At 45.2% G+C, this 12,190-nt stretch overlaps 1 protein-coding gene across 8 annotated transcripts in view; it reads right to left on the reverse strand.

Moving 5' to 3' along the window:
* AGBL4 (AGBL carboxypeptidase 4) overlaps positions 1-12,190 on the reverse strand; it is a 2,106,705-nt gene that overhangs the window by 446,844 nt on the left and 1,647,671 nt on the right. For all 8 annotated transcript variants that reach the window (XM_068239049.1, XM_068239042.1, XM_068239046.1 and 5 more), the window contains one exon: positions 4,067-4,156. In XM_068239049.1, the coding sequence (XP_068095150.1) occupies positions 4,067-4,156 (90 nt within the window). The remainder of the gene's footprint in view (positions 1-4,066; positions 4,157-12,190) is intronic.

Genomic DNA, 12,190 nt, shown 5'->3' on the forward strand with positions numbered 1-12,190 from the left:
GATATCTTTGATAAGGTGTGATATTTGAGTTATCACGGTTTAGTGAATCAAGCTCATGGTGTGCTGCGATAGTGCGATTGTCCGGTGGTGGAAGGGCCTGGAGCAGGACAATCGCCCTGTACCATTTCCCCTTGCACATTACCCTGTGGCAAACAGAGTAATATGCATAGGTCCGCCCAGTGTCATAACTACAATCCATGGTGCCCCCCAGCGAAACCTTGATGGGGTCCCCCCACAGTTCACACTCTTCCTTTGCCGCGCCTTGGTGCCCTTTACAGCCTGGGGGTCCATCTCACAAGGGTCATTCAAAAAAATCTGGCCAGCTTGATCTTCACACCCATAACAAGTGTAGCCAGAAAAACACCTGATCTGAAGTATAGCCCCCTGTATCCGAGGAAGGGAAGGTTAGTAGATGGGACCCCCTTACATTGTTATGAGGTTTTTGATAATTAATGTCATCATTCTTTTTCAGCCTAGATTAACTACCGTACATTAATTTTGCTTGCAACTATACCTTGAACTCAGAATTTAGAAAACCTCTGTGCCAGGCAGAGTCTCAGTTATGTAAGAATTGAGTAAACAAAGGGTCTTATCTATTTGTCATAAATCAGCTAACATCCCCTCAAGACCCTATTTGGATGTTTTGTTTCAATTTAAGGCATCTTAATGGCATTTATTTATGTTTCAAATAAATAAATCGATGCGACCCCTTTTGATGTTGCATGTATATAGCTGTGTGCTTCAACATCTTGTCAGCATACAGGATTTGAGTCTGATGACGGCGGAATAGCCGAAAGCTTACGCTAATTTTTTTTAAGTTAGCCAATAAATGGTATCATCCCAATTCAAAGCTTCTTGTTTTAAAAATGTGATAAATCATGTGACTTGCACCGGCCCCTCTATAGATGATTCTGTGGGTGGGGCATCTGCTGGCCATTCAGAGTGCAATTTGGCGAGGGGTGGAGAGAGAGCTTCCTAGAGGAAGCAGCTGCTATGGTGGGCTCCCGCCCATGCATTGTATAGGTGATGATACAGATCATATCAGCTCATCAAGGAGTTTCTACACCTAAAGTAGCTCTGCCACTGGATACTCGCACAGATCTAGGGATACATTTGCACCTGGAATTGCATTCAACCTCTTGAGAGTTAAACTAGCTTTCAGGCTGCTTTGCGCCGAATAAGTATGTGTAAGTGGACTGAGGGAGATTAATCTATGAGAGGCATGATTGATGAATAAAGTGATAGATGATGGGTGAGAGGGTGGATGATGGATGTGGATGTGAGGACAGTGATAGATGAGTGGAGGAATGGAAGTGTGAATGACTTATACGGAGACGCTATAAGTGGAATGAATAATCAGACGTGGCTGGGAGCGGAGCAGTGTGCGCCGGTAAGTGGCGTGTGTGACGGACATGACTGAAAGGCCAGCGCAGGGGGAGAACTCCGGGACAGGGCCAATCATGAAATATATACCACACATTGTATATTGTCCAATTTTCCCACATAGAATAAATAAATATTTTGCTTCTGTTAAAGCAGAAATTTAACTTTCACCAATGGGCTTATTTATAAAGGGGTGAACGGTTTATGCACCAGGAACAGTGCTGGGTTTTAAGTGCCAAGTGAAGGTCAAAACCTGATTGCTACTTATAGCAGTCCCCATTGTTTTCCACAGTTATTGTTATGTATAAATATACACTGACATCTTCTGCAGCATTTTACAGAGTACATAGCCATGTCACTGACTGTCCCCAGAGGAGCTCACATTCTAATATCCTACCATGTCATTATTATGCATTTATACAGCACTGGCATCTTCTGCAGCACTTTACAAAGTACATAGTTGTCGCTGGCTGTCCTCAGAGGAGCGCACAGTCTAATGGTGTGTACACACTTGAAAAATTAATGAAAGATCTTAGACCAATTTTACCACCTTCCATGAAGTATGAGAGTCATACTCTACACCAGTGGTCCTCAAAATTAGGGTGCATACACACATCAGACCATAGCCTTTGGAAAATGAAAGATCACAGACCAATTTTACCCCCTTCCATGTAGTATGAGAGCCATACCTACACAGCCTATTCTATGGAGATGAACTCCCCATCAGACAGAAATCTTTGCAAGATGCTGCACACACAGATGCTGTACAGACACAAAAGATCAGTATCTGCAAAAGATCTGTTCCTGCAAAAGATCCATCCCTGCAAAATGCATTCATAGTCTATGATATCTGCAGATCCTCATACACACCTTGTTTAACAGACATTCATCTGCAGATCAGACAATTATCTGCAGATCTGAAGAACCATCCTGGTGGATCTGATCTGCAGATGAATGTCTGTTAAACAAGGTGTGTATGATGATCTGCAGATCTCATAGACTATGAATGCATTTTGCAGGAACAGATCTTTTGCAAATACTGATCTTTTGAATGTCTACAGCATCTGTGTGTTCAGCATCTTGCAAAGATTTTTATCTGATGGGGAGTTCAGCTCAATAGAATAGACTGTGTAGAGTATAGATCTCATACTACATGGAAGGGGGTAAAATTGGTCTAAGATCTTTCATTAATCTTTCAAGTGTGTACACACCATAATCCTACCATAGTCAATAGTCTGATGTCCTAACAAATAATAATAATAATAATAATATGTATTTATATGGCACTGACATCTTCTGCAGCACATTACAGAGTACATAGTCATGTCACTGACTGTCCTCAGAGGGGCTCGCAATCTAATCCTACCATAGTTATAGTCTAATGTCCTACCATATTATTATGTATTTATATAGCACTGGCATCTTCTGCAGCACTTTACAAAGTATATAGTCATGTCAATGTCTGTCCACAGAGGGAGCTCAACATATAATCCTCCCAGAGTCATAGGTTATCATAGCCTGATGTCCTAACATATTATTACTATTTATCGTATATTAGTGTTATGCACCCGCGGCGTCCAAAATGTATTCCCCTCAATGCTGCTATTTCAATGGGCGCCTTTGGGGCCATCCAAACTTCCGCCTAAATTTCCTGTCTTCACTTCCGACTGCCACTGTTCTGCACTGAGCAAGAAGCCAGGGTCAGGAGGAGTCCGCAGCCTTGGGTGTCTTGTTGCTTATCACAAGACTCCAATACTTCTTTCCGGTGTGGAAGGAGGAAGCATCGGAGTCCCATGAAACACAATGCGACATGCAAGGCAGTAAAGTCATGACAAAGTCCGCTTGTTTGGTGCTGAACATCGTCAGTTGGGAGTGGGACTCGGGAGTATTTGGCTGTTCCAAATAAGCTATGCTGAATTGGATCACAAAAACTAAGCAAGGACACTAACCAAGGTAGGTCAGGAAGAAGGGTAGTTTTTGAAATTTGGCTCAAATTTAAACTTCATTGTCCTGCACCCAAAATACCTTTGTAGGTGGCACATTTTAATAAGCTTTAAATCAGAATACATTTAGATACCTTTAAAGTGTACACGTACCATAGCTCCCCACTGTCCCTCTTTTGGAGGGACAGTCCCTCTGTCCCTCTTTCCTCCTCATTTGTCCCTCTTTCAGCACTTTGTCCCTCATTCTATGTAAATATATATATTTCTCTACTAAAAATGTGTTTGATTGACTCTAAACTTTATTCCCATCCTTTAAATTGATATATTGCTAATTTTAAAATGTTACTATGAAGGAAAATGAACCAGAATAGAAAGGACCAGTGTGGTTTGAATTATAAAACAACATATTCTTCTTATGAGATCTTTATGGTATGCATGACTAGGGGTGTGGTGAGAATGTGGCAGGGGCGTGGCTTAAGTGTCCCTCTTTCTCATCTCAAAAAGTTGGGAGGTATGCATGTACAGTCACATGTTGAATGTAAAGAGTAATTATCAGAATAGCATTATTTCCTCATGTGTCTATAGCGTGATAACAGAACAATTCTCACTCTGGGGCGCGTCCCGCCCGCCACCGACACCTCACTTCCCTGAAAGTTGTTTGTGTCTGCGGTGACGAGGCCTCGTGGCCCCCAAAGCCTTTCGTCTTTTCAGCAGTTGGAAAGTTGGTGACAGTCACTCACCCTGACACACAAAAGAAGACGGCGTCTCCCCGGGGTGAACTCGAGCTGTTATAAACACGACCCTTTGCTCAGCTTCAGACATCAGGTTCACTGCAAGAAAGAGACAGACCTCATCAATTCCGAGCTGCAGATTGGAGCATTAATATTAATATGTCCCCTTTTATTAAAATACGCCATAAATTATGAATTTCCTTCAATCCATTATTAAACAAATCGCTGGCGCCCTCTCTTCTTGGCGTTAGCGAGAGCGGGAAATGACAGCTTAACCCTTCCTGAAGGTGTGGGATCGCTGGGATGAAAGCTGATCCACAGCTGAATGGTTTAGCACAGAGGCAAAAAAACACACATGTGAAATGCATTACTTGCCCAAAGAATACTAATTCTGTTCAGCCAATCATGTGACTTAGATGGGTCTAGGGCAGGTCAGCCAATCAGCAAAGACAGAGACTTGACCTTTTTTTTCAGTGAACTTTAAGCAAGTATGGGGCAGCCTCAGGACCCTGATTGGGCAGTGGAGGGCAGAAGGACACTGATGACGAGTACATCAGCATGGTCTCTCCTGTTGAATGCAGGCTTCAAGGACAACCGAGGTGACTTATGACATGATGAGATATACATGTACAGTGCCTAGCACACAAATAACTAGGCTGTGTTCCTTTTTTTCTTTCTCTGCCTGACAGAGTTAAAAATCGGGTATGCAAGTGACAGTTTCTGCCTGGGTTGGGACCGGGTCAGAATATAGCATAACCCTCACTTATAAGGTATTACAGCCATAAAACATTTTTCCTGGTAGAAAATGGCTTCAGAGAGCAGGAAAAAGATAGAAAAGGTCAATAGCTCAGATATTTTAGCTCTGGCATACTTTAACGAATGTGCCATTGAGAAGAGGCCATGAAGAGGCCATGAAGAGGCCAGGTAGTGACAGGAAAGTGTAATGGTTAAGGGCTCTGCCTCTGACACAGGAGACCAGGGTTCGAATCTTGGCTCTGTCTGCTCAGTAAGCCAGCACCTATTCAGCAGGAGACCTTAGGCAAGTCTCCCTAACACTACTACTGCCTATAGAGCGCGTCCTAGTGGCTGCAGCTCTGGCGCTTTGAGTCTGCCAGGAGAAAAGCGCTATCTAAGTGTTTGTCATTGAAACAGGAAAAACGTAAAAAGTAGGATTTAAATATAAAATAAAACCCTGGGATAGCTTAAAAAATCATTTTTAGGAGGAGGAGGATAGATACAATTGTTAATCTCATTAGTTTATTTTCACCTTGGATGTTTGAGGATAACTAAAGTGAGAAAACTCATTTCAGGTTAGATACATACCTAAATAGAGGGGATGATCTGGGTACCCGCCCAGTCCTCAGTCCATTCAGTCATTCCTGAGACATCCAGAGCTGTGTGGATCACCACAGGCCCAGACGTGAATGGAGGGTACAGGTTATCCACGTATGGGCCTGTGGGGATCCACCCAAACCTGGACTAATCCTAGATGCTGTCTTTTTTATTGATTTATTTTTGGGCATGGGGTGGGGTATTGGGCCTAAGAGTCTTTTGTGTAATATTAGCGAGTCACCATTTTATCATGACTGTTGTAAGATCATGAATAGAGAGTACAGTATATGTAACCTTTTGATGATGAACAATACATTTTAATTTTGTGGTAGATGAACAGCAGATACTGGTGTGTATGGTAGTTCTTGAAGATGTATCTAACATGAAAGGATAACTGTAGTGAGAAGAATCATATGTGTTTCCTTTTACACAATACCAGTTGCCTGACTGTCCTCCTGATCTTTTATGTGTCTGGATCACACACCTGAAACAAGCATGCAGCTAGTCCAGTCAGACTTCAGTCAGAAACACCTGGTCTGCTGCATGCTTGTTCAGGGGCTATAGCTAAAAGTATTAGAGGCAGATGATCAGCCTGACTGCCAGGTAACTAGTATTATTTAAAAGGAACTAAATTTGGAAGCCTCCATATCCCTCTCATTCAGGAGTTTCCCCACTTTAGGTTCCCTTAAAGGATACCAGAGGTGAGAGGGATATGGAGGTTGCCATATTTATTTCCTTTTAAACAATTACCAGTTGCCTGGCTATCCTACTGATCCTGTGTCTCTAATACGTTTAGCCATAGACCCCGAACAAGCATGCAGATCAGGTACTCTGACTCAGCTGACTCTGGTTTCACTGGATTACCCATATGCTTGTTCCAGGGTTTTGACTCAGACACTATGGGCTTGATTCACAAAGCGGTGCTAACTGTTAGCACGCCTGTGAAAACCCCCTTAGCACGTCTAAACAAGCTTTTCGCTCATAAAACTTTACGTACTGCACAGAGCACAGGGCGCACCGCGCGAAGTGCCCATTAAAGCCTATGGGACCTAGCGCGCGTAAAACTTTGCGCGCGTAAAACTTTGCGCGCGCAAAGTTAGCGCACGATCTGATTGAGAAATCCGGTGCTAACCTACTTAGCACCCTGGTTAGCGCGCCTAAAGACTTTAGACGTGCTAAGTAGGTTAGCACCGCTTTGTGAATCAAGCCCTATGTATGCCAGAAGATCAACAGGGCTGCCAGGCAACTGGCATTGTTTACAAGGAAATAAATATGGCAGCCTCCATATACCATTCACCTCCAGTATCCTTTAAAGCTAGTTATATATGGATTGATGTTGGCCCAATATGTCAAGCCGATCGATCCCATAATCAAATTACTTATGCTGTATTGATCTACATTTATAGCAATGTTTAAAAAAAAGTATCCTCTTCCCTTTACTTTAAATTCATAAACATATATCTCCAGGGCCGGATTTACCACAAGGCATTGTAGGCTCGTGCCTACAGGCGCCTGATGATGGAAAGGCGGGTCACTCGCCTCCCTGAGCGCCTCCCTCCCTCCTTCCCTATGCAGAGTCCTGATGAGAGTGTAAATGAGAGGTTACTCACCCTGCTCTCTGCATTCCACTGATGAGATCTCCCTTCATTCGGGAGCACCACTAGTTACTTAATACTGAGTGTACCTCTGGCTACCTAATACTAAGGGGCACCCCTAGCCAGTAGCTACCTATGACAGGCAAGGGAAGTAAGGGAGACATGTCGGCTGGGCCAGCCTGCACACTTGTGGTGCAGTTCGGTGGGGGTTTGTAGTTTCATGGAGGGCGAAGTCTAGGGCAGAGTTCCCCAACCCTGTCCTCAAAACCCACCAGCAGTATATGTTTTGCAGAAAACCACGCAGGTGAGGTAATTGGTGTCTCAGCAGAGCTGATTAACTACCTCTGTGGATTTCCACAAAACATGCACTGTTGGTGGGCCTTGAGGACAGGGTTGGGGAACACTCCTCTAGGCTGACAGGACATCGGTGCCTATAGGCTCCTGTGATGTAAATCCGACCTGTATATCTCTAAAAACATCTGATCATTCCGACCTCCTGTTTCCACTAAGGCCTCTTTCACAATGCGACGTTAAAGTCGCGCGTTAGAAAACTTTTTAACATGGACTAACACACAGCAATATTAAGTCTGTGCGACATTCACAGTGCACACGTTGCGTTGTGTGTAACGTGTAGCAATATTTAGGAAGTGCTGCATGCTGTGCGTCTAGCAATAAATCTGCTGCGTTGTGTGTGTTGCACATGCTCAGTAATGTTTTTTTTTCTTTTTTAATGTAACGCATGCGCCGTTTTCGTTCCATCACTGTGTGACGAAAACGGCGCACCAAACGGAGGGCTAAAGAATGTACTATAACATCCAAGTTATAGTTTTCCAATGCGTTGCATTAGGGGCACGTTATGCGACCTTGACGTCGCATCAAACGCAACGTCGCACTGTGAAAGAGGCCTAATCCTTGCCTCATCGTCGCTTCAGTTTGTTTGACCCATGTTTGTGAACCGTTTCTGCTTTAACCATTAAAATATAATTATCTGTGTAAATACCTTCAAAATAATCAAATGCAAATCTGTGTACGGAAATAGAGCCTGCTCTAAAAATCTCAATAAAAATAAAACACACACAGCACTGCGCACATTACAGAAGCAGAATTTCCAATCATTTTTTAATAAGAGTTTTATATGAAGCCGGTTGCGCCGGGACGGAGTACTCACCCGGCTGTGACGGATCAGCGATGCTGCCGGACGCACGAGATGCAAATTGTTAAAGGAGCAGCCTGTTTATCCCTCCGTACAGCACACTAGGTTGTTTATAATCATGTTAGGTATTAATGTATAACCTAACTGGCTGATGGGGGATGTGCATGAATTATTGAGTAATTTGGTGCATTAAGTGTGCGCTCAGGAATCGGGGTCAATGTGTCAGCTGTTTCTAAGGACAAGCATACAATATGCATGCTACAAAGTAACGTGCAATTTGTTCTTCTCTATGGTCATTTACATGGGATTAACCCTACGACTGGCCTGCAGGGGGTGAGGCACCTCTGCCTGCAACTTAAAGTGAACCTCCAGACTAAAAATCTACTCAGCAGCACTGAAAAGGCTTGGTGTTTCTTTAACGGTTTCACAGCATCAGAACTTTGTTTTTCTTACCCAAGCCTCATTTTTAACTGCACAGAAGAAAACTGCCCGGGCATTTTTCCTCTGATGCTACGCAAAGCATGATGGGATTTCTGATGTTGTTCTCCTTCTGCTATTTTGGCGTAAATTTGTTTTTTTTTATTTTGAATTTGAGACTTGAAGCCTAGTGTGCGCAGCTGGGAGGCGTGATCCGGAAACAGGACAGTTGGAACTGTGTCTCATACTCCCTATCACCTCCTTTCAAGAAAAAAGATGGCTGCTCCCATGAAAAAGATGGCTGCCCCCATGGAATCACAAACATTTGCCTAATCTTTTAAAACAGGGTGGATAAGAGCTTATGTTACCTATCTATTTTAATTAACATAACTAATGTAACTTTTAATGACAGTATATTTGTTTAGACCGAAGTTCCCCTTTAAAGCGATAGAAAATATCTATGAGGATGACTCTAGGGCTGGTTTTACACCTGATTTTTGCGTTGCGGTGGGGATGCGATACTTCTGTTGCATCCCACCACAATGCAGCACATGACCCTGCGGCAGAGTGCGTCGACATGGTCATAAGCGCCGTGCGTTAAGTGTGGTGCTTGCGGTAATGCCCTGTTGCACTTGCGTTAATTCGGATACTTCTGGCGCACGGCAGGGGAATGTTATAAGTGTGAAAGTCTCCTTAGGCTTTCATTGCTTTTAGGCTTTTTGTGGTAAAATAGGGTAACGCAGCACAGGTTTACCCTGCTAGTGTAAAAGGGGCCTTAAAGGACAATTGTAGTGATTGGTATATGGAGGCTACCATATTCATTTCCTTAAGCAATACCAGTTGCCTGGCAGCTCTGCTCATCCTAACCTCTAATATATTGAGCCATAGACTCTGAACAAGCATGCAGCAGATCAGGTGTTTCTGATTAGGGCTGCTCAAATCCGGATCCGGGAGATACCTGGATAGTTGCTATCCGGATATCTCCCAGTAAACCTGTGCGGGGTGGGCGGGGGGGGGGTCAATCTTACCTGTCTGACATCTTCTTCGTCCATCCCTCGGCGCCTCCCACAATGCGCTCCACGTGCGTCACGTGATTACAAGCACTTCCTCTTTCAACCCGAAACCTTGGACCGCATCGTGGGAGGCGCCGAGGAACAGACTAAAGAAGACGTCAGACAGGTAAGATTGACCCCCCCGCCCACCCCGCACAGGTAACTGGGAGATATCCGGATAGAACTATCCGGATGTCTCCCAGATCCGGGTTGATTTTAGCAGCCCTTTTTCTGATATTATTGTCAGAGCTGACCAGATTAGCTGCATGCTTGTTTCTGGTGTTAGTCAAACACTACTGCAGCAACATAGAACAGCAGGACTGCCCGGCAACAGGTACTGCTTAAAAGGAAATAAATATTACAGCCTTCATATCCTTCTCACTTCAGTTGTCCTTTAAAGTGAATCTAAACCGTAGTAAAAAAAAAAGTTTCACTTACCTTGGCCTTCTACCAGCCACACATTTCCCCTGCCTCCCCCCCCCCCCCCAGCTGTCTGGTGGCCACACCCATCTTCAACGATCGTCCGGTCCTCCACCGCGGCTTACATTTGATCCTGCGGACTGATCAGACCCGGCCATGCGCATCCTCTGTACTGCGCTTGTGCTCACCAATGTGAACACGTACGAGGATGTGCAGGCACGGTAGACCGGCAACTGATCAATCGGCAGAATTGAAACTAAGCCGCAGCGTGGAAACGGAGGATGGGTGAGGACTGGCGCAGCCACAGGATGGCTGTGTGCGTGTGTGTGTGTTTCTGGCTTGTAGAAGCCCCAGGTTACTATGGTTTCGGTTCACTTTAAGGTGGCCAACTGGCCATACATCACTTGATTTATGACCAAATCGACAATTAGATAGCTCTCTCTCTGATTGGGTCTTATCAGAGAGGGATCTATTGATGTCCACACACTGCAGACAGATTTCCAATAGATTTCAGCATGTCTATATGTATGCCCGCGGGCCCGTGTGCAGGCTCACCTGTCCACCGGCATAAATCCTGGCTTCCTCTGGTCTCTGGTGCCACCGTGAGCGCCTGTACCATGCGACACCAGGTGCATGTAGAGATGTCACTATGTCACATGGTACCGGTGCATGCAGAGATGCCAGACTCCGGTGAAAGTCAGAATTTGTGCCGGTGGAAAGGTGAGCCTTCAACACCGCACACAGGCCTGGGGGAATACTTGTTCACCTGGGGGGACACTGGCTTGGGGGAGGACACAGGCCAGAGGTCTGTAAGTCGTTGCAATATCAAACACTGTTACCCTCACCCAATCGAGCCCTTGCAACGGTGATTTTTCAGCATTGGATCCTTTCATCCGATTTTGGCAGGTAATCAGTGGAAAGACTGATTGGGTGGCCATGTTGCGAACCAATTCTATTCCAATTCAATAAGAATATTGAATCGAAAGGTCATTTGGCTGGCAATATTGAGGAATGTATAGGCACCCTTAAAGCCCGACAAGACCCTAAAGTGAAAAGGGAAGATTCTGAAAGCAATTATATTGATTAGTGTCAATAATAATTATGAACTGTGGAACTGAACTTTTCAGTATTTAAAGTACACCCGAAGGCCCAAATACATTAAATGTTGGATATCTCAGTGGAGAGAAGGTTCTGGATATTCCCCCATAGTCCTCGAGCTCGCTATTCCAGCGATGGGACCATCTGACCGTATTAGACAAGGGCTTACTGAATAGGTTGATGCGGCCGCGCTCCTGTCCATATAGAAATGCAGCCACACTGCACCGGTGGAAGACGGCCCCCGCCTGCACCGTAGTACAGAGCTACTTGTGCAACAGCCAGACCTCAAATTATGTGTTTGAAGGGCCAAACTAGGTTATCAGTAGGGGAATATATTTGTTATATTCCCCAACATTGCCTGGCACAGAGAGAGCCATGAGCCATCTCTCGGCTCCTCCCCGTGCCCAGCTGGCCCCCTGCCGGAACCATATGTACGCCGCTCGCCCCCTGCTATATTGCAGGGCACTTGTCTTATGCTCCAGCTGGTAATACAATGCACTTCTGGGGCTCCACGAGGCCCCGCCATGAACCCCAATATCGCTGGCTACACACACTGGGTCCACCGTGGCTACGGGTCCCATAGCAGTCGCTATGGTGAGAATTACTCCAGTGCATGCACGAATTCAAGCTGATTGTCATGGAGACAAAGATACCATAGGGAGCAAAGGAGATGGAAGGACACCCTGAAGGAGGAAGTGCGCACTGACCTGACAGATGGGATTACACTCAGCTGCTGTGCACTCTACAATCAGGAGGTCACCTTCAGCTTATGCCGCACCCTCGTATTGACTCCCCTTAAAGAAAACCTGTAAACAAACAAACAATTCTACCAGCCCACTGCAGCCGAGCTGTCCCACACTGGGAAAAAATGATCCTCCGATCCCCCGCCGCAGCTCACTTTCGTTTTGGCAGTCAGTGGCCACTGCGCCTGCACAGCCGTGGCCATGCGTGTCATCGCTCCCACTGACGTTGCATAGAGGTTTTCTTGTACTTGGGTGCGCGAACGAGGACGTCTGTGGCCGAGGACGCACAGGCACAGTTGCCGTCAACTTGTAAGTTGGCGGTA

The sequence above is a fragment of the Hyperolius riggenbachi genome, chromosome 6, assembly GCF_040937935.1.
Source record: "Hyperolius riggenbachi isolate aHypRig1 chromosome 6, aHypRig1.pri, whole genome shotgun sequence".
Lineage (NCBI taxonomy): Eukaryota > Metazoa > Chordata > Amphibia > Anura > Hyperoliidae > Hyperolius > Hyperolius riggenbachi.